Source organism: Gymnodraco acuticeps, unplaced genomic scaffold (assembly GCF_902827175.1).
Source record: "Gymnodraco acuticeps unplaced genomic scaffold, fGymAcu1.1, whole genome shotgun sequence".
Classification (NCBI taxonomy): Eukaryota; Metazoa; Chordata; class Actinopteri; order Perciformes; family Bathydraconidae; genus Gymnodraco; species Gymnodraco acuticeps.
Window position 1 is genome coordinate 133,560 of NW_022990342.1, and position 23,941 is coordinate 157,500.

The window sequence follows — 23,941 nt, forward strand, 5'->3', positions numbered from 1 at the left end:
TGAGGAAGTCTGAAGGAAGGGGCAGATTTTTTCCGGTTGCGAACTTTCAAATTCTCGCGCACTCGAGCTGGTTTCTCCATTCTTACCTTGCCTACCTTTTAAGTGCGTCACTGGTTAATTATCATTCACTCAAACCAACAAGTGCTCTCGTTCAAGAAGCTGCAGTTTGTCCAATAGGAGGAGCTGATCAGTGACTATCGGTGTCACATATTGTTCATACAAATACACAAAAGAAAAGTATTTAGTTCATAGTATCAGACAGGTTTATCACCAGGTAGGTTTTGACACATACGAGGAATTTCACTTGATGTCGTGGTGCATACAAACAAGAATTAAAAACACGGGTAGAGAACTAGAAAAATATTACATTACACTATATGACGCTTTTATCCAAAGCGACTTACATACTCAATACTGTGGCCCGAACACATACGCACAACCCACTGCGCCCCCCACATATAACAGTATTTACATTGAAATTGAATAATAAAGAATACAAATCGGCAGTAATACCAAATATTGTTGTACATTGTGAACATATATTATATTCTACACATATTAGCTGTTTTGTGTTCTAATTCGAGATGTTAATATTGCATAATTGTTTATTTTCTACTCTTTTCATTTCTAGTTATGTTCCATACTTTGTTTTTCATGCCACTGCAATTAACACATTTTCCAATTTGCGACTGAAAATATTTTAAACACAATGCAAATACTTTTTATATTGCCTATAGATATTCACAGTAAAAGTATGGAAGTACATGTAAATTACTAATAAAAAGCAGAATTAAACAAGTATATATATAATAAACATTTCTACTATTTTAAGGACATTTACCTTTCTTAGGTATCATTTAATTAAAAAAAATACTTCAAGTGTAAGCCCAATAAATATATATTTTGGGTGATTTAAAGTATATTTTTTGTTGTAAAATGTACATGAACAAAAACTAAATGTCTTATAGATATTCTGAACAAACTAATAAGAAAAATAACGAATAAAAGACAATCAAAAAACAGTTAATACATTAAAATATGAAATACATAAGTTGTATATAAACAAAAGGGCCATGGCTTTTACGGGAAGGTCATATATATTCCCAACAATAGATGATATTTAATTAAGATGTACTTTTGGCAGCAAATTACACTTTACAAAAACTGTAAAATAATACAAATACTAATACAAGACAGAATTAAAGTACAAGTACCTCACTTGTACTTAATTACTTAGAGTTAGAGTTTTTCTATGTAATGCTACTTCATACTTCTACTCCACTACAGTTCAGAGGTAAATCGTGTACTTTTCCTCCACTACATGTATTTAATACCTTTAGTTACTCTACAGATCTGGATGAATGATGTGAAATATAACCAAGTGTTAAATCAGACTTTAGTTCCACCTGGAGTAAATCCACCAGCTACCCTGCAGTATACAAAGTCATTCAGACTAGCTGCACCTTTACCAGCTTTGAGAACACTTTCATGATCAATCATTATAAAACATATCAGATATATTATTCTGAAATGGACCAATCTGCACAACGACTACTTTTACTGTCGCTACTTTCACTATATTTAGATGAGAATACTTTTCTACTTTCACTTGAGGAACATTTTGAATGCAGGACTTTTACTGTAACAGAGTATTCCTACACTCTGGTACTTCTACTTTTACTCAAGTACAAGGTCTGAGTACTTCTACTTTTACTCAAGTACAAGATCTGAGTACTTATACTTTTACTCAAGATCTGAGTACTTCTACTTTTACTCAAGTACAAGATCTGAGTACTTCTACTTTTACCCAAGTACAAGATCTGACTACTTCTACTTTTACTCAAGTACAATATCTGAGTACTTCTACTTTTACTCAAGTACAATATCTGAGTACTTCTACTTTTACCCAAGTACAGGATCTGAGTACTTCTACTTTTACTCAAGATCTGAGTACTTCTTCCATCGCTGTTTATTTATTTGTAAATAAAAAAATAAAGGTATCACGTCACGGGATCCTACCGGAAGTACCCGCTACCGGCTTCCGGGGAGATTTTCCGTCCGTCCGGCTCTGCGGACTCAAGGAGAGAAAAGGTAAAGCGACGATTCCCAGCCAAATTCTACATTAACACGCTTAAATATCCCGCTAAAATTCAAGTCGCTGGTAAAAAAACACCCTGGGAGGTCAGTCACATGTACGTTTCATCTTTTATTCCGGAGAAACAGCTCCATAGGGTGACTTTCTTCACTGGTTTTCTGCTGTGTTTTCAGGGATTAGCCTGTTAGCATAGCATCACATGCTAAAACGACGTGGGTGTTCTTTCTTCACTTTAGCTAACAGGCTAGCGAGCTAATGCTACGAAACACAGACACGATGGAGTGTATTCTTATCAAGTGTCTAGGAAACGTGTGTATTGTGTGTGCTTTGTTCCGTGTGACAAAAGACCGGTGGATTGTCGCATCACGGTGTTGTTGTTTTTGCCGGTTAAGGTGCTTTATGCTTCCAGCTAGCCGACAGTTTGCTAACTAGCTAGCTTGGCAGTTGTAGGTTAAATCTGTTCGTGTGTCGTAGTTTCTTTTAAACGAAAGTGATGGAGTTCGTTTTTTTTAGACTTTAAACACAGCCTGGCTGCTTGTGTGTATATATATATATGTATATATATATTGTGGTTGTAAAACAAAGGCATACTGATAACTAGAAACCTTGTGTGCCATGTGCATATTTGTATTTTAATGGTAATGTCTGCTTTTCTTGTTTATTAGTGCATGCCTTTTAATTTTTTTTACCTGCTATACCACCTTTGCTTTAATACTGTTCATATCCCCGCCGTGGGACTAATACAGGACATCTGATTAATTATGATGGCTATGTAATGATGGTACTAGCAGTCTGAAACAATACGTCTTAAAGGGGGAAATATATCAATACCACAGTATAGTTCTGCTCCTGAGCCAAACACACGATAAGTTACTCCTCTCAGATAATAAGAAAGACATGTGTTGTCAAATATTAAGTGTCAATTTTAAGGAGCTATAAGAGGGTGGATTATTGACAGGTCAGGTGAAGCTACTGACACATAGGGCCATGCTATATCTCTTGATGTAAGCAGCTTTAATTGAAGCTATGCTACTTAGAAATATGTTAACAAATCGTGGTTATTCCCATCAGGACACCATGTACTGCACGCAGGTTGTGATGTTGCTGTAGATATTTTTGCTGCATGAAACGTAGGTGTCTGACTCATCGTGGTCTTTTACTGTAACAATACTCATTATTGTCACGACACATTGACAGCATTGCCTTCTGTGTTTATACCAATTTAAATGAAGCTTTTTGAGCATACCTAGTTGCTCTTTTGTGAGTAGCATTTCGAGCTAATAACCGGTAGTAGCCAGCCCCCACCCCCTTTAGCTTTGGTAGTTATCCCATTCATTCCCACGATTATCACGTCTCCTTTTTCATCGCCGACTGCTTTACATTGTCCTGTGTTTAGTAGGGTAGTGGGTTGTTTTTATTGCATGTCAGGGGGTTGTCAGTTGAGGCGTGGCTGGCATGAAGCCGGCGATCTGGGCGTGCATCGCGCCAATAGCAGGAGACACCACGTGGTAAACCCAGATTGGGCCTAGCACAGTTAGCAACGTGGCTAACCGCAGAACATCTTCGACACACACACATTTGTAATCGGCTTTTTGGCATGACAGAGCATTACAAGAGGCGTGTGTTTATTACAAATGGCATGCAAATAACTGTCGTAGATTGTGTGTGTGTAGACGTGCAGACACGCCCCTGTGTTATGGACAACGTGTCCTGCGCTGGCGTGTTGCAAATGCATGTTTAGTTTAATGTGGAAGTTGTTTTATTACTTTTGTCAGGAGGGCGACATTGCTTGTGTTTTTAAAATGAGGTTTCATCGCTTCTCATCCTGCTCTCTGCAGCAGACATGAGACCCTATCTGAGCATGTGGGGCCAAAATGGATGCAGTCTCATTGGGCCCCACATAGGCAGATACCCTTACCCACACATATATATTATTTGCCTTGTTTTAGCACAGGAGAATATAAGGCTGTGATGTCCAGAGGTGGACTCGGGTCTAATTACAAGTATTTACATCGGATACGTTTGATTTGATATACTTTATTGATCACAAATTAGATTGTGTTTTAGTACAGCAGCATGCCACCGAGGCTTTGCACATGTGTTCAAATGTAATAGATTAAATATACACAAACAGTAGAAGCATATTAAACATTTTATGGACACCTGTTTTGGGATCATTATATACTTATAATTAAAGTATCATGATCCTGCACAGCTTATTTCAGAACAATTTATACTGTATTATAATTATTCGTGCATTAATGTGTTCATCACTTTAATGGGAGCAATGTGGTTTATCTTAACATGTAAAATACTTCATCAGTGATTTATTGATCTATATTTTCTATTATTATCAATCAAGTTATTTTTAAACATATGTAATGGATTACAATGTACATAATTTGTCCTCTGATTTGTATGAAATTAGAGTTGAAGTGGATGGAAATACTACCTCAACATAAGTACATATTTGCTGTCCAGTGCTATTGTCCATCTACAAACATTTTTTTTTTACCATTCATCAGCGCAGGGGAATATCATGCAGTGATCTCACGCATGTTTTAGTTGTGGTTAATGAATGACTCTAATAGCAGGAGTGTAATCGCAGGACAAATGCACGATGATTCAGATCCAGGCTGTCACCCATAAGGTCACGACTGAGCTTCCTGTTGTGAAACTCGAAGGCAGTCTGCTGGACTTGTGTGGGTTTTGGCCGAATGTCCAAAGACCAGACTGTGCTGCTTTGATGACGTGTGTCACCGCACTTAAACCCTTTTTTATTTTCAAGTTGACATGTCAGACTTGCTGGTGTGCTTGTGACGGACGCTTGATGATTGGACATTTGATCATGGGAACATTTGTCCGAAGCAGAGCCACACTGTTGAACCTATGTTTAAGTGTTTTCTTTTTATTTAAGTTGCTATATCTAACAATTGTTAGGGATGGGAACGATTAATCAAAATTATTCAGGTGTGAGAATATCAGTTATGAAACATTTTATTGTAATTATTATTTTTTGAATTTTTGGGAGGGGTGCCAAAGTTCATTACATATGATCAAATGGAATAATTCAATGTATACGACAGTGCCATAGCTAAGTGTGTTAGGTCTAAAGGTGTGTTTTGCTCCGCTCACCGGCCCCTCACAGCGGGCAGAGCTGCAGGTGCTGATCTCTCTCTCTCTCTCTCTCTCTCTCGTCCGGTTATACTTCACTCGCGTTTATGTCCAAATCCATCAGATCTAGCTCTAGCTAATGATATGGCTGCTGCCCCTCCCTACACGCAGATCACGCAGACTCAAACCTCATCTTATGCCCACATTCCAGCGGAGAGGGTCTCCTCTACAGCTGGCCTGACTGTGAATCGCACCCGCCTCTCCCCTGTTTTAGAAAAACTCCTAAAGCATTTTAAAAGTCTTTCATACCGACTTCACAATAGCATACGTTCAGTATTTTGCAAACCGGCCTCAAGCCTTGTTTATTTCGGCATCCAGTTGATCCACTTTCGTTCAATTAATTCATTGTGAAACCAGTTTGCAAATGTACACAAACAGTCCTACTAAATTGTACTTTGTTAGTTGTAAGTACATCATTAGTAATCCTCGTACTTAACCGTAGTTGCCTATTTATAAAGATGATGTCATTTAAGTATCCTGACATCATCTGCTCGCCATTAACTCATGAAACCAGTTACACGTGTACCTTTAGACTGACTTCAGCGGGAAGTAAAGTTGTTATAGTTTACAGCAAAGCTTGTAATACAAAAGGATATTCCGAGTAAGCATTTATTTAACAACGGGGACTTCAGCGTCTGTTTATTTATCCGTCTATTGTATATCGCCTCATATCCCAAATTTGCCTTTAGGGGGCTTTACAAACCGTGCCGTAAACAAAACCCCTGCAGCACTGCATAGGGGGGAAAACCCACCGAAAAACCCCCAAGTAATGGACGATATATGGAATTAACCTCAAGGAGATTAAGCGAAGAGGACGGACAGATGTTGTGTGGACAGAATAAACAATATTAAAACATAGAAACTGATAGTTTTAGCGAACTTAAGGACATGTTCTCCCGCTGTCTTCCTGAGCAGGTCATGGGAGGACATGCAGAGGATGATGCAACATCTGTAGGAGCATGTTTCTCCAGCAGTGAATCTCTCCACAGTGCTGCGTGTCAAACCAGCTCAAATAACGAAACTGTGTGATGATGGGGTGTAGCAAAACCAACACACTCCTAAAACACAGATTCCTAACTCAATCCTAACTAAGGGCGACACTGCGGGATTACAATCACAACAAGGGCCAAAAATACAATATCTGATTATATTGTGTTGCACGTCTCATTCGGTCTTCTCGTGTATGATTTAGGGCTATATCCGAATATTCGTTCGTTGGAGTACTATTCGGGTTTCAATTTCGTTATTCGTTATTTTTTTCGAATGTATTGAAATCTCCAATATCAACGTAAGAGCTGGTGCCTCTTCGGGCGGTGCTAACACTTAACCATAAACGTTATCGTTTACTTTCCCTGTCTTTATATGTAGATATGACTTTTTCTCCGTTAATCTCCGTCACGTTGTTTCCATAGCAACAACAACTTCCTGTCAACAGCGCTACCTTGTAACGATCAACTATCTAAAATAATTGTGTTAATTAAACGCACAAGGGGTTCTTTAATGAAATAATATTATAAAGGTAAACGGACAATCTACTCCTTAAACAAAATAAACGGAGACAGATTTCATGCATTGATCCATTATATTTATTTATTTATTTATAGAAGGACCATGCATACAAAAACATTAATCTCAGCAAAGAGAAGAGATGCCAGATTATAGCTAATAGCTAGTTTCCATCTGTGGTCCTCAGGCAGGTTCAGAACAATCAATACACAAATAATAACATTGCATGATCTCTATCAGTCAAAGCATTTTAAAACCTGATTTAAGTAGCTCAATAAATTAATACATAGTACACTTGAAATACACTTACATGATCTCGGTCACTCAAATAATTACAAAGCCTGATTTAAATTCAGGTTACGAACATAACACTAAGTACACTTCAAATACAGTTAAATAAAATATCTAAGATATAGTTTGACAATACAGTTCAAATAATAAAATAAAAACTGTGTAATTAATGTTGGCATGACTGGTTGCTTAATATCATTTTTTTTGCACCATAGGAAAACGAGTTAAAATCAGTTCAGGTTATTGACAGTTTTCCAGCCAAACAAAATTAAACCATCCGCTCTGCGATACACCAACATTGTCTTTACTGCCTAATCCAGGCCATTATTGTTCATTGCTCCTGCGCCCGAAACAGAAACAGAAATGTTTGTAGGCCTTTTCAGGCTATAATCCACACAAAAAGGAAACACGAGGACCGGCGTGTCCCAGAGGAGCGATCTCCCCCGGGGTTGTAGAGAATATCTCTCTTTGAGCGCGTCCTCTCCACGGAGACGTGCTTTTGGTCCGTCGATGCAATATCCACAGATTCGGTTTTTCATTAACTTCCCCGTCCCATGTTGAGAAAATTACAATATCCCGCTGAATACCAGCATTCACCACACTCACTTCCTCCTCCCGTGAGAACCAACCCCTCAAACCTTACATGAAAGTGGACATTTAACAACTGTAGTGGCGAGGATGATAAATGTATCATAGATTTCATTTCATTTTCAATCTAAACCACATGCCGTAACCTTTCCCCCTGCCACGACAGTTTATAAGAAACACGTTGGTCAATCTGCGACTGTCACAACTCTCCTTCAAAATAAAAGCATGTCCATATAAAATAGAAAGCCAAGCCAAATTACACTTAAGACGTATACAACTGCAACGAAAGTAACACACAATGCAATATCCCCCCCCCCCCCCCCGCGCGGAACGAATATTCGCTGCTGATTACTACCGAATATCCGGAGCCCGAAAAATGGTCGAAGATCAGTTTTTAGGGAATACAATACTTGTTATTGGTTAAATGCATAACCAGTCTGTTGCTTTTTTAGTAGAGTAGATCCTCCTCATTTGAAAAGGACTGTCAGACGGCCTTCAGACTTTTCGGTCATTGTTAAAAAAATAACTCGATCAATGACGAAACATTTTCTGTTAAAAATCAACCTGTGAACGAGGATAACCATTTATACTGTGTGAGTTCCTCTTCAATGAACACACAGACTCAGCATGACTCAGGCTTTTTACAGTGTGTGTGTGTCAGGGAGTGAATGAGATAATGTAGCCCCCGCTATAAATACCAAATGTGTCACTACTGCCAACCTTAGACCAATATTTGATGTGGAATTATGAGATAAAACCTGAGTTTCCGCCCTTTCTGTAAAAACCTGCACCATGTTTGTTTCTTAAATGAATGTAGTGGTATTGTTGTCAGTGGGTGGATCGTATATCAGCACACGCAATAAACACAATTATACTCAGTTATAATAGTGATGCAGTGGTGTTTATTTTGTAGGCCGACTTGAAAGGTAGCATCTTCCTTTTTCACTTGACAAAAATGATACCTACGCGTATTGTTCAGCAGGATGATCTCCACATATTAACACGACTTTAGGATATCTGAAGTCAAAAGCTGACGTTAAGCTATGAAGAAACTAGGGATCGACCGATATGGCTTTTTCAAGGCCGATACCGATTATTAGTAATCAAGGAGACCGATATTTGGAACCGATATTTGCAGTAAAATCAGAAAATCTTTGTCAAAATGTAGAATAACACAAACTCCAACACAACTTCTTTGAAATGCATTTAAGCATATATTATGTTTAATTAACTTTTAAACATCTTACACCTGGTTTCCTCTGTGCCCTTTTCTTTAGTGCAGCCATCTGCAATGAGTTAGAGAGAGAGACAAGAAGTGGGGCTGCAGGCTGACATGCTTAACTAACAATAATGCTTCATTTATTATATCAAAAACAATGCCTGTCTATCTAGCATAACATCCCAATAAGCTGCTAGCAACTGCAAAACACTAGTGCTAGCTAATGTTTTGCAAACTATTAAAAGTGAGGCTATTACAGTAGACCTAACGTTACAGGGCTCGACATTAAGGACTGCCCGATGGCCCGGGGCCATCAAGCATTTAGCTCGGGCAATGAAGCCTCACCTGCTGGTTGCCCGATCGGGCAATCTATTATGCCAGTATCATGCAGCTCGCGGATCCAGTAATGAGTGACCCGACAGTAAAACTAAACATATCTATAACTAGTTACGGTAGTTTGAGAGGTAATTAAAATAGCTACGTGTGATATTCTAACCTGAAGTGTGTGTTTTGTTCCGCTCACGTGATGCATGTGCATGTGATCATGCAGAGCTGCGTGTCGACTCGTCAGCAGCAGCTGATCTCTCTCTCCCGTCAGATTAGACTTCACTCGCGTTTATGTCCATATCGATCAGATCCAGCTAGTTCTAGCTAATGATAGGACTACCTGCTTATTAAAAGACACCTAAACAATGAGTGTCGCTATGCAACCGGGTGAGGCCACAAAGTATAGCTCAGCATTATGCATTTGTTTACATGCCCACCGGAACCCCGAGGCATTACCAACAGATCAACGCACAATCAACCCATACAGGACATCTCTTTCTCCACATTAAGTGTTAGACATTAGAGTTGACTATTCTTGTCTGTCACATAAGTGGCGCAACTGAATACTACCCGGACAATGAATCGAATGCAACCACATTTTCGCGGGAATTTCAGTTTGTTACGGATTCTGATGCTGAATACATAATGATCAAATAATTTAAAGTCAGAGTGTATTACAATGTTTCTTAGTCCACCAAAGCAAGGTGAACAACCTGGAAAGAAGAAGAGAAAGACTGAGCTGCAGCTGAAACCGGCCTCTTCCGAGGGACTAAACTCAAGTATGTCAACGAAGGGCAGATTCTCTTTCTCCGGAAGAAAGTCATAGGTATGTGCCCAATAATATTTTCTTCATAAGTAAATATGGGCATAACATGTTTTAATAGATAATTTTTTTTATGGTGGTCCAAAAACAGGAATATAATTTGACATTTTGTATGTGTTTGCAGATGTGCTCATCAAGCACCTGGAGAAAAGATTCCAAGATCTCCAGAAAGGGAGTGTCCCTTCAAAATGTTCCATCTTCAACCCCAGTCAGTGGCCCTTTGACAGACAGGAGCTGGCTGCCTATGGCAAACGAGACTTTGCTGATATCTGCGAGCATTATCAGCCCCTGATGGACGAGCACAGTGTTAAAACTAAAATGCTGAAGTCTGAGTTCATCCTCTACAAGAGTTATGCAGCAGCCCGCACACTTCGAATGCCACAGATCTTCTCTGGCATCCTGTGTGACACTGAGAGATGCAAACAGTATAAGGGGCTGTCAATACTGTTTGAAATATACCTTGTTCTGGCAGTCAACACTGCAGTGTGTGAGCGGGGGTTCAGCTGCATGAAGAGGGTGAAGAACGACTGGCGTTCCTGTCTGGGTACTGAGCAGCTCAGCCGCCTGATGTTTTCCTCCATTGAGGGCCCCTCAATGGACAACTTTGATGCTGCCGGAGAAGTGGTGGACCTCAGGAAATAGGGCTCGTCGCCCTGGCTTCAACCCGTGGCAGAAGGAGCAGGAGCAGGAGATACGGGACGACCTCTATCAAGACCTGGTTCTTATGGATCAGGAAGCCGAGCAGGAGGAGAATGTGCGCCAGGAGGCCATATCTGACGAGCTCGGACTTGAGGCAGAGAATGTGGCTGCTGGCGAGAAGCGCTTGGCTGAAGCTCTTGGCGACTCAGATGAGTCAGACATAGACGAGTCAGACATTGACACTTTCTTGAAAGACTATCAGTCGTGGAATCAGCAAACACAAACAAGAAGAAGTGAAATTAAGAATAAAATTGAAATTGTACAATATAATATTGTGGTGGTTCATCTTATAATTCTAGAGAATGCACCAGACAGCATCTAAGACCTGCAGGTCCCCCAAACCTTTCGTGTGTCATTTCGTCCGCGCGCATTTTTCAGGGCCATCTCTATTGGACTCAGGGCCATCTGTAAATTAGCTTAGATGGCCCACAGGGCCATCTCCCAAAATCCTTAATGTCATGCCCTGTGTTAGTCTAGTAGCCTCCCTTCTAATATGTTGCTAAACATTTGCTAGATACATGTTAGCTAGCTAATGAGCTTCACATATCAACCTGAAAAACCGATACCGATAATCGGTCAAATGCGGAATATCGGCCCCGATAATCGGTTGACCCCTAGAAGAAACTACAGCACGGTCACATGACTTCACGTCACCACCGCTAAGCTAACGGCGGCTAATGTTGGGCTATAAAGGAACTACAGCTCGGTCACATGACTTCACGTCACCACCGCTAAGCTAAAGGAGGCTAATGTTGGGCTATAAAGGAACTACAGCACGGTCACATGACTTCACGTCACCACCGCTAAGCTAAAGGAGGCTAATGTTGGGCTATAAAGGAACTACAGCTCGGTCACATGACTTCACGTCACCACCGCTAAGCTAAAGGAGGCTAATGTTGGGCTATAAAGGAACTACAGCACGGTCACATGACTTCACGTCACCACCGCTAAGCTAAAGGCGGCTAATGTTGGGCTATAAAGGAACTACAGCACGGTCACATGACTTCACGTCACCACCGCTAAGCTAAAGGTGGCTAATGTTGAGCTATAAAGGAACTACAGCACGGTCACATGACTTCACGTCACCACCGCTAAGCTAAAGGAGCCTAAAGTTCAGGATTACGTTGCATTTAGCTGACGCTTTTATCCAAAGCGACTTACAATAAGTGCGTTCGACCAACAAAATACAACTTGAAGAAAACAGAATTATATAAGTACATCAGGCTTCATAGAGCAAAAACATTTCAAGTGCTACTCAACTGGCTTTAGATAAGCCAGTCCTTTATTAGTATAAAAGTGCTTCGTTAATAGTTCAGGATGATGAAGTTTAGTTGTTGGTTTTATGACAAATATAAGCCTCGGATATTAACCAGTGGGGTGTTTACTGACATACTTTATGTATATATACGTCTATTATTAACCACAGTTATTGTTTCATAATTCAAACCAAAATCTCATTCACAAAAACCTTTTACATACAGACGAGGAAACAGGAAGTGCAAACATGATGACTAATTTCCAGCTTTTTCAGGACTTATTTTCGGTAATTAAAGTTTAAAAGTCTCAAAATGCAACAACTACTGTCACAAACTGGATGAATGTGAAGTATTTTGTTAAAGGAGGATGAAAGCTTAGTTAAGGAGCACTATTGGAGTGACTTTGATGGTTATTGGACTCAGGATTCATTCATTTGGATTCCCGCTGTATGAAGAAATTAAAGTACGGCGCAAGTGGAAACAATTCACAAAGGGATTAAACTGTTTAAAACGCATGCTCAAAGTAAGCCGGATTTTGCCGATGTGTTTATGTGGATTCAAAAGAGACCGATCTGATCGGAGCAACTGTGACAAATAATCTGAACCCGTCATGGACAATGACTATGTTTTTAAAAAATGCGCTTATCCAGAAAAGCCTGGTTTGGACACTTTACGCGCAGAAGAAACATTTCTATTAAAGACATAATTATACATTTCTGTCTTTGTATGCCTTTAATACGAACTTGAATTTGTATTCAAATTAATTAATCAATTATTTTTTATATTTTATTGTAATGAAGAGACGAGGCTTTTAGTGACAATCATGTATTGCCTTACAATTATATGTAAATAAAAAAATCTAAATATGATATTTGGCCTCAAATCATCTGAGGCCTGGCGCCCCCCCTGCGATCTTTGGCGCCCCACCAAGGGAGGCGCGCCCCCCAGGTTGGGAACCACTGCTCCGGGGGGTCAAAAGGCTCCGTGTGTATGTCCTATATGATAATCTTCCTGATAACGATGAAGCCATAGCCCTGCCTCTCCCCACCTCTGCTGCTCACTGATGTAGCATGGTCAGTAGCTAGTGCTACTGCTACAGATGTTAGCGCAAAATCTACAGCGCCTCTACCACAACTATCAGCAACAAGTGGACATGGAGTAGGGCTGTCCCGAATACCATTTTTCGGGCTCCGGATATTCTGTAGTAATCTGCAGCGAATATTCGGTGCGGAGAGATTATTTTTTTTTAATATATATATATATTTTTTTAAATGTCATAACACGCTCCGAGACACCTGACACCTGACGACACGCTGTTAAGCAGAAGCGCAGAAAGAGCATACTATTACGATTTATATGTATTTATTGTCTCAGTACTCGCATACATTCAAACTAAATGTGTCCTCTGCGTTTAACCCAGCCGCAGCGCAACGCCCGGGGACCACATCCGGTTCCAAATGCCGTCTATAACGTTTTACAACCTGAAGATACAAAACACATATTTCTGTTATAACAACAATACTTTTAATAACATAGCCGTAACAGTAGGCCTAACAGGGTAGTACTTTTTACCGATACAGTATTTAAAAAAGGAAGAACGAAAAATAAATGAACGAACTGTATGCCAATAATTGCCTTAGCCCCAGATGTTCCCACATTGCTCCTATTATTTTCACTATTCGGATCAAATTGAAAAACTAATATAAAAAAACAATTCGGTTGCTTGCAACTATTTTCCAAGAAAAGTAAGAGTACGATTTTACCATGTGTAACGTTACTGTTTAAACGGCGGATAAAGCAGCTTCATCACGGCAACTTGACAACAGCTAAGCTAGGCTAGTACTCACAGCATCCGGTGACTTTTCAGAGTTGTTGTGCCACCGGCCAGTTTCTTGTCGCATATTTGGCACACTGCCTTCTTCTTACCGTCGTCCAATTTAAAATGGTCCCACACAGCTGAAGTCTTCGGCATTTTGTGTTCAGGTGTGTGAAGCGAGGTGAAGCGTGCCGTTTGCGTTCGTGACTGTGTGCGATGTCAGGAGCACAGGCTGAGATTGTATATATTTCCGCATTTTAACAGTGCAATTCAAAAGTATAAATATAGTATAAGAATATGGCAATTCGCCTTTATTGATAGCATTTAGATACATTTCGGAATTATTTTTTTTTGTTGAAAAAAACAACAAAAAACGAATATTCGAATAATGAAATTAAAACCCGAATAGTTGGCCAACGAACGAATATTCAAATAGTTGAATATTCGGGTACAGCCCTAACATGGAGAACTACATGTTGCTAAATCCACCGCGGAGAATAAACAGAAGGGCAACCATGCTCGGGGGTCTTCTTCACTGCTTTTGGTGTATTTTGTGGCGGAAGTACAGCGCCACTTACAGGCCCGGCATATGTACTACAGCGGGTCGAGCGGTCTCGTGTGGACGGACAAGTTTCTTGAGCCGATTCCGTGTGGACAGAAGACTTTTTTAATATCGACTTCGGTTAGTATTCGTCTCCGTGTAGATGCAGCCTTATTTTTGCTCTGTTTAGAGGTTGTATAGAAGGAGAATAAAGTAGAGTTAAGAAGGGAGTTACAGGTGTCGGAAAACTATAGTATGAGGTGATGCTGTGGCGCTGATCTTGTAAGATATATAAATTCTCTCGATAACATGATATCCGTATACCAGATTGCGCTGCGCACGTAAACAACAACGTGGCGTCGGAGCTCCGTTAAAAACGTTTGATACTCATATTTCTGGAGTAATTACACAGTTTCTGACGGACAGAAATATTGTTTCTGTCCTCAGTTTAACATTTTACGGGGGAAATCTGCATTTTGGTTTGAGTGTGACCAGTTGAGACCAAACCCTGGGTGTTAGTTCAAAGCTCATGATTTCCTGTCTCCTCTTAATGTTGTATCAGCCTTAACACTTTGTCTGTTTGGCTCCATATGAACTCACCAATAAGTGTTCACTCGGTGTTAATAAAGTTTCTCCCTCTTCTCTTCTCTATAGGAAAAAACGTTCCTCAGTGTAACTGCACTCAGGACCTGAAAAGATTCATAAATGTAAGTATGCAAGTGAGGTCTCATTTCCTACACATTGCATTTGTATTAATACCATTTAAACTTCTATATATATATTTTAGTATACATATTATGTATTGTGCTTTTCATATTTTCTGTTTAATTTGACATTTTACGTAAACTTATACAAATATCTATATATTTGTATTTATTTCTTCTTAATTTCATTTGATCTTTCATTGGCCATTATCCTCACTCCTACAGTACTGAATGTGAACTAAACAATGCCTTATTTTATTTGTTTGTAATATATTTTTGGCAGCAAACAATTAGTGTTTTTTCAAGACGTAGTAATTGTACATCTTAAGTTTGTCTGTCCGAAAGATAAAATAAAAACAGTAAAATGTACGAACATTAGGGAGTGATCGGGACTTCACAGTAAAATCCTACGTTTGTAAAAATGCCTTATTTTCATGAATAAATATCATTTTATCCGTCTTTTCTCTCCCCAGATTCGTACACAGGTCCACATCTGCCTCCCCATGCAGAACTCCATGAAATGAATAAAGCACCACAGCCTATAACAGGACCCCCCTCCATCCCCCACCCTGCCCCCTCCCCTGGCCTATCACAGGTAAGGACCCCCGCTACCTCACTTCCTGTTCTGACTCTTCTGGGACTTGTTGCTCGACCCCACGTGGCCATGGATGTATAATAAGAACTGGATACAGCGTGGGAGGCGGGGCCTCATTCATTCCTATGAGAGCTGCTCATTAGAGCATGATGATAAAATGGCCCAACTTTTGAGAGAGTGAAACGTCACAGATTACCCGGCATGCCGGAGAAGTACCCGTATGTGCGCTCATCGCGCATGCGCAACTTTAACCAAAATGCTTGTTCACATCAAGCACGTCAATTTGCGTACACGTAACAGCACCGTGCGTTCATGACAGCATGGTAATGGATTTTTATTATGATGGATTTGATATTAACGAGGCGGCAGTTAGCAGCTAGCGGCTAGCTAATAATTATGCTAATGCATACATCAATCGTTATGTACTTCTATTACGCTGTGTAACATGATCTAGTGATATCCAACGGAGCTTCATTTAGCATGAAATAATTATTGCACTGATTATTATTCGCCAGGGCTGTCCGATTTTGATCATGGTCAGTTTCTGGCATCCCTACTATCGTTCCAGTGCAAGGGGATGACTTGTATCTGTTGGCAGACCCTGAAAATAGCATCGCTTTCTTTACCTTAAGGGAAAGTCCAATAGGATTATTAATGCTATTGTCCGGCAGTGGCTCAGTCAGTAGGGGCTTGATTTAGCTCATGTTTAAATAGAGAAGAGAAATAAGGAATTAGTTCGCCTGCGGGAGTTTGCAGGATGTCACAATATTTTTTACATTACATTGCATTTATCTGACGCTTTTATCCAAAGCGACTTACAGTAAGTGCGTCCGACCAACAAGATACAAACTTGAAGAAAACAGAATCATATAAGTACATCAGGTTTCATAGAGCCAAACATTTCAAGTGCTACTCAACTGGCTTTAGATAAGCCAGTCCTTAGTAGGGGTGCAACAACTAATCGACTTAATCGATTACCAAATTAGTTGCCAACTAATTCAGTCGTCGATTAGTTGGTGACGTCATCACGTGTGTTTTACGCGCCGTTAAGCTCCAACGTTATCGGTCTTTTTATCGGTACTGGAGACATTTAAAAAATATATGTCATGTATTATTGCTACAAAAACATATCTCAGTTTTAGTGACGCCAACTCGTTTCTAATTTGCAAAAAGAAAAGAAAAATGCGTCTATGATGTATTTTCGACCTTTCCAATCGAGACGAGATCTCTCTCCCGTCTGTGTGCGAGGGGGCGGGGCAGTTTACACACACGCAGCTGCTACATGCAGCAACACACGGAGGAGATGGCGGAGCTCCAAGGTGTGGTTAAACTTCTCGATGCTCGTTGCCAAAAGTGCAATAAGAGTTTAGCATGTAAGGGCGGTAACACGAGCAATTTGTCTAAACATTTATCAAAAGTGCTCCACATCCAGACGGAGGAATGCACCGGGTTCCACTGTCTTTCTAGCAGCTCTGTAGCCCCATCCACGAGTAACGTTTCCACGTCAGGTGTTATGTATGCTAGCAGCAACACACGGAGTTAACTACATTATACAAACATGGGTTAATGATGAGAGGAAACTGAGTTATTTATTTAGTTAAAGTTTCAGCTATTCTGTCATCAGATTATTTAATACGATTTGTTAAAACATTGTTGTTTCTTTTGATGTGAAATATTATTTATTTAATTTAAATAAAAAGCAATGTTAGTTTTGTCTAGTTAATTTAATAATGTATGTATTTTTGAATCAAGTATTCAATGTCTTCATTGTTAGTTTCCACATGCCTAAAACAACCTCAAGCTACATCTAAAAGTTGATGGCTAAATAAGAGCGTTACAGGCATCCAGTAATAGTCCGAATAGTCGATTATCAAAATAGTCGTTTGTTGCAGCCCTTAGTTAGTATATAAGTGCTTTGTTAGTCCGGCAGTGGCTCAGTCAGTAGGGGCTTGGACTGGGAGCCGTAGGGTCGCCGGTTCAAGTCCCAGGCCAGACCTAAAATATGGAGTGCGGACTGCTACTTGGAGAGGTCCCAGTTCACCTCCTGCCCTGCCGTGGTGCCCTTGAGCAAGGCACCGGACACCCCCTCACTCCCATTGCTCCCCGGGCGCGGTACTAGGATGGGTTAAAAGCAGAGAACACATGTCACTATTCTATGACTTGTATCTGTTGGCAGACCCTGGAAATAGCATCGCTTTCTTTACCTTAAGGGAAAGTCCAATAGTATTATTAACTTCATTTCAATTTCAACGTAAAACTCTTAGGTCCTCAACAGAAGGCTTTTTCATCTTCAAAATACACTTGTCCAGATTCTAGCTTTCAGACAGTCAACATAACTGCAGTCCATCTTTTTAGGAAGGATTCCGTCTTTGGCAGTCACGCATTGTGTGGACTTGTTGTTTCCGTCTCCTCGAGTCGTGTACTTCGTCTCGGTGTGACCGTTTCCCCTCAATTTTCCAAAGGGACTTGGATTTTTAATTATTGAGAAAAATAAGCTAATTTTCCAAATGAACATATAATACACAAAACTCACAAATTAACATACATTTTGAAGTGTAAATACAACAATTAAAAAGCTGCTGTTGAGCTGTAACACTTTACACCACAGTTGCATGACTACAATGTTACCACTGCTAAGCTAACGGCGGCTACTGTCCAGCCTTATGATGTTTAGTTGTGTCATGTAGCCACTTGTTAGCAACCATCTAAAAGCTTTACAAGCCATATAGATTCACTTTAAGACAAGGGAGGCAGAAGTTCACGTGCTGACTCACTTCCGGTTTTTTAAGGACCCATTTACTGCACCACTTTTCTAAGGTAACAACGACAAGCAAATAAAGCAAGAAATGTTGATCGATACCAACGTAGCTTGCAGCATCTTTACTGCCACTCACTTAGATTCTTAAAGTATCATTGAACTGAGTTTTCTGCTTAACGTGCAGTCTCTCTCTCTCTCTCTCTCTTCTCTCTCTCTCTCTCTCTCTCTCTCTCTCTCTCTCTCTCTCTCTCTCTCTCTCTCTCTCTCTCTCTCTCTCTCTCTCTCTCTGTGTCTCTCTGTCTCTCTCTCTGTGTCTCTCTCTCTCTCTCTCTCTCTCTGTCTGTCTGTCTGTCTGTCTGTCTGTCTGTCTGTCTGTACATGTCTGTACTGTCTGTCTGTCTGTCTGTCTGTCTGTCTGTCTGTCTGTCTGTCTGTCTTCTCTCTCTGTTCTCTCTCTCTCTCTCTCTCTCTCCTGTCGTCGTTCTGTCGTCTGTCTGTCTGTCTGTCTGTCTGTCTGTCTGTTCTGTCTGATCTGTCTGTCTGTCTGTCTGTCTGTTGTCTGGTCTCGTCTGTCTGTCTTGTCTTCTGCTCTTCTCTCTCTCTCTCTCTCTCTCTCTCTCTCTCTCTGTCTGTCTCTCTCTCTCTCTCTCTCTCTCATCCCACCTTTCTGCTGTTGACACCACTTCTTGTCTCTTCCAGCCCTCATACTCCCCCGGGCAGTCTGTAGTGTTTGCCTCCCCTCCTCCACAGATGAACCCGACACCTCAGCCCCGACAGGTAACCCCCCCCCCCCCCCCCACACACACACACACACACACACACACACTGCTCACCTGACACCTCCATTGTAGCAAAAGAGACACAATATAATATAACCTAGCGTACAGTCAACTGAATGCATCTGTGATTTCATGTCCTGCTTCTCACCAGTTCTGCACCCTGTTTGGTCTAATTTCTTATTACCAGTTATCATTTTTAATGTCAGCGTCAACCTGTCCTTAATATCCTTAACCCCATACCTCACCCAGTACCAATGTGCTCACAGCATGATTTTAAACTCCTTAATGCTCCTAGTGAACGCAGGAACTCTGGAAATCAGTCTATCATTTTGTCATCCTAAATCTTCTACAGCATTCATGGTTTTAATATAGCCAGAAAGTTAATGTCATTGTTATTAGCCACATTTTGGACTCATTTTAGAGCGATTACACCGATATATGAGTCATTTCCATTGCCGTTAAAGAGTAGCCCCGCAAAAATAACAAGTTAAGAGGTGCAAGAGCAATGATGGGTGCAAGGGGCTCATTCAGCATGTGTTGTAAATTTATTAGAGCTTGACCAGTAAATCAAAAGACCCTTGTTTCTGAATTGTTGACCCAAAGTTTCAAATGTTTTGTTCGAAAGTCTTTTGTACCATTTCCACTGTATATCACCGTAAAGATCGTGTTATTTAGGTTTTTTCCTTCAAATTAAAATAGCTATATTGTTAAGTAATTGGGTAAGACAAACCAAAATGGGGAAATTAAGTGAAAAAGTGGGCAAACTAAAACCCCTTGGTTTGACTTTCGGAAACCAGCTTTCCACTTTTTCTCAGACTTTTAAACATGACATATCGGCGTTCTAGGTGCAGATTTAAAGGTGCAGAACTGGAGCAAGTGGAGCATGGATTGTTGTTGTCTTTAACCTCTGCTCTGTCTGCCTCTTCTCCTCTAGTTTGCCCCGGGGCCGCGGCCTTTACACCAACAGGTACTAACAGCACAATGACTAATGGCGCATTTCCACTGCAGGGCTTAGTACGGTATAGCTAGGCCTTGGTAGGCCAGGCTCACTTTATGCTGCGTTTCCATTACAGTTTAGGAACTGGGGCAGTAACTATAGTAACGCAGTGTAGGCGGAGCCGTGACGTCATCTTCAATGCGAAACACAGAAAACCAACATCAGCCGTTAGCTGTTAGCCCTCAGAGCTCACAGCTCTTCATATCTGTTCAGAAACTAGACACAAGTTAAACAAGTACAAACCACAGACTGCCTGTGTCATGGCGAATACAGTCGCTGCTTTATTTATGTCTGTAGGCCGTTGTTGTGAGTGTGGACGGTCGGAGCATATACTGCGTTAGCTGAGCCGATCTCCATTCAGAAAACACACATGTTAAAGGTTTTTCGCCTGCCGTCTGTCTGCAGACTCGTCAAAGCATTAATTCATGGTTTTTACTAACCGGTATCAGTATGTTGTTACTTCGGCATCATTTTGAAACGTGAATTACAATTAAATCACGGTCAAATATGTTCATTGTGTTCTAGTTGTAGCCACTCACGTCACTAGTTTAGCATACTCAGCCCGTTGTTGGCCCGGAAAGCACCTCAATTCTGGAGAGCCAGAAAAACTGTGAACAAGTACCCGTTAGCCGGAACTACGCCGAGTGGAAACGCAACCAAAAACGGGCCGGCTCTGGCACGGCAAGCTTAGACCGTGCTACGCGCTGCAGTGGAAATGCGCCATAACTATCCTTTAACACATGTTAGAAACAGTAGAGAAGATTCAAAGGTCCTATGTCTGCTTTCAATACAATGTGCGGACAACCTTTTTAAGGACATTTTCCTACATGAACCATGGGGAAACTTACCACAAGAGTTTCCCTTAATCGGTCACCCAACTAGGACCTGAAAGAGGGAACGTTGACTTTTTTATACTAGACATTCTGATTAACCCCAAGACTATAACATTAACTTGATGACACAGCATGTTAATCATTGGTATCCAGGGGTGGGACGATATAGGATTAATAAACACCGACAATAGTTTGATTGTGGTTTATCTCCATTATTGAAATAAACATCCTTACAAGCGACTTAGAGAAAAGGGGAAATCACAATTATTCCTGCAAGGATGTTCTCACGTCGTCCCGTGCCTAAGGATAGTTAATCAACAATGTGTTTGAATATTTCAGAAGAAGGATTTACCTTCTCCTCGAGTGCATGTGAAAGATTACACACATTAAATATGTAGCTACATTTAGGTTTAAAGGTATACCTGAAAAGAGGTTTTTGAGTTCATCAGGTTGTATGCAGGGAGACTGTATGATATTTAATTGCCTTATTTAAGATAGTTTGTTGTATTGTAATATTGGTTTCTTAACTGTCGAGTAGGGCTGCTCGATTATGGCAAAAATCATAATCTCGATTATTTGGGTTAATAATTGATATCACGATTATTAAAAACGATTATCCATTTACTTTGAAAACATCAATCTATTGGAGAAAAACTATTTGAACAGTATGTTTTTAACGGTTGATTACCCTGAACTTTAAGTATAATTCAACTGAAAAAACAACAAAAAAAGAATCGTTTTATTTCGATTACGTTGTTTTCGTAATCGTTGCAAGCCGTAATCGCGATTTTAAAATACGATTAATTGAGCAGCCCTACTATCGAGGAAATATTGTGATTTTGGAAGTGGTATTTATTGATGAATATTTCCCCTACTCTTCATATCAGAAGGTATTCAAGTTAAACTATGCTTTTTAATCACAATAAGAAATTGATTTGATATAAAAACAGACCATTTAATTCTCCTCTCTCTTTATTTAACGAAGTAAACATTTAGATCAGGAATCCCTCTCTTGTAGTTACTCCTCCTGAGTTCCAGACTTCAGGCCTTGTTGTTGTGGATCACGGCTCTGCATGCCGCTCGTTAATTCGCCGCTTGGCACAGAAGTTTCCGGGTGCTTTGCTCTAACTGATTGTGGTGCTTCTTCCTCTCTTCCCACCCGCCTCCTCCTCCTCCTCTCTGTGTGTGCCCTGTGTGTTTGCTGCTGAAGGGAAGCTTCAGGTCGCTGCAGGTAACTCAACTTCCTACGCAGTTTCTCCTCCCACCATCTTAATAAGCGTGTCAAATATTTGGCCGTTTATATTTTCTTTCTTTTTTGGCTCTGTGATTTTTGCTGGATGTAGAGGTTACCTCCCAGCCCTGCAGCAGAATGCAAATGAGGAACCTGTGAATGAATTAGCATGAGCTGCTTTATCTCTGCTGGCAGGCTGCGCCAACATGTCTCCAGCTGGAGCCCAGCCACAGACTCAGGGGCAAACCAGGAGCTAGTGCTGCAGGGAGGACGTGTTTCTGTACTTAGAATCACTTATTCCTCTTTAGGTCCTGAACTTAAGTGAAATACTTTTGCCACTCTGTCAAAACACTGTTGCAAGTAAAAGTCTTAGCATTGAAATTAAAACTTCAAAAAGTAAATAAAATGTAAGTGTTGAACGTGAAAGTACCAATCCAAAGTAACTTTTCACCTACAAGCAGAGGTGAGAGAAGTACTCAGATCTTGTACTTGAGTAGAAGTACTCAGATCTTGTACTTGAGTAGAAGTACTCAGATGTTGTACTTTAGTAAAAGTAGAAGTACTCGGATCTTGTACTTGAGTAAAAGTAGAAGTACTCAGATCTTGTACTTGAGTAAAAGTAGAAGTACTCTGATCTTGTACTTGAGTAAAAGTAGAAGTACTCTGATCTTGTACTTGAGTAGAAGTACTCAGATGTTGTACTTTAGTAAAAGTAGAAGTACTCGGATCTTGTACTTGAGTAAAAGTAGAAGTACTCAGATCTTGTACTTGAGTAAAAGTAGAAGTACTCAGATCTTGTACTTGAGTAGATCTTGTACTTGAGTAAAAGTAGAAGTACTCCGCTCTTATACTTGAGTAAAAGTAGAAGTACCAGTGTGTACGAATACTCTATCACAGTAAAAGTCCTGCATTCAAAATGTTCCTCAAGTAAAAGTAGAAAAGTATTATCATCAAAATATAGTGAAATTACCAAAGTACAAGTAGTCATTGTGCAGATTTGTATTTAAGTACAGTATGGGAGTAAATGTACTTAGTTACTTCCCACCTCTGCCTACAAGTGAATATCTTGCTTACATGTGGAAATTCAATTCTAGAAGTGTGAATAATATATATTTATCATACTCTCTTTTATTGTTAGAAATGTATTTATTAGGATAACCCCCCTTGAGATGCTCCATGGCGTTTTCAAGGGGGTCCCGATTGTCTGAGCCCCTACTCTCCCTGTATGGGAATACATTAAGTGAATTGAATCCATGCTTTAGTGAAGATCCTTCATATACACTGTTATGGTACACTGATAGAGACTCACACAAAGTTGCTCATTTCCCCCCCTCCCCCTCCCTTCCTCCCCTCCAGCCCTACTACACCAACAGGGCCGGCCTCCCTCCTAATGGGGGTCCTCGGGGCATCCCTCCCAACAGCGGCCCCCGGCCCGTCACCCCGACCCACGTCTACCAGGCGGGCCCCGGCTCTCAGATGATGATGATCCCCGGGCAGCAGATCCCCTTCCCCAGCACCCCCCAGGGACCCGCCTACTTCATACCTGGACAGGTGAGAGGAATTTAAGATGTGATGCTACATGGTGTATGGATCGATCACATGACACCTTTTTCCTCATATCATTCAGTGCTTGACAATACACCTAAATGTGTTTTAATCATGTTTTTCTTAAATATTTATTGACTGACTACCTGTTTCTCTCATTTGTA

General features: G+C 40.5%; 1 protein-coding gene across 1 annotated transcript in view; it reads left to right on the top strand.

Moving 5' to 3' along the window:
• Positions 1-2,008: 2,008 nt before the first annotated feature.
• Positions 2,009-23,941, top strand: part of LOC117551002 (eukaryotic translation initiation factor 4 gamma 1-like) — a 91,369-nt gene continuing 69,436 nt past the window's right edge. Inside the window, 7 exon segments of the mRNA XM_034223653.1 lie at positions 2,009-2,091; positions 14,990-15,042; positions 15,513-15,634; positions 19,092-19,169; positions 20,106-20,138; positions 22,212-22,232; positions 23,589-23,783. Coding sequence (XP_034079544.1) covers positions 15,560-15,634; positions 19,092-19,169; positions 20,106-20,138; positions 22,212-22,232; positions 23,589-23,783 — 402 coding nt within the window. The 5' untranslated portion in view covers positions 2,009-2,091; positions 14,990-15,042; positions 15,513-15,559.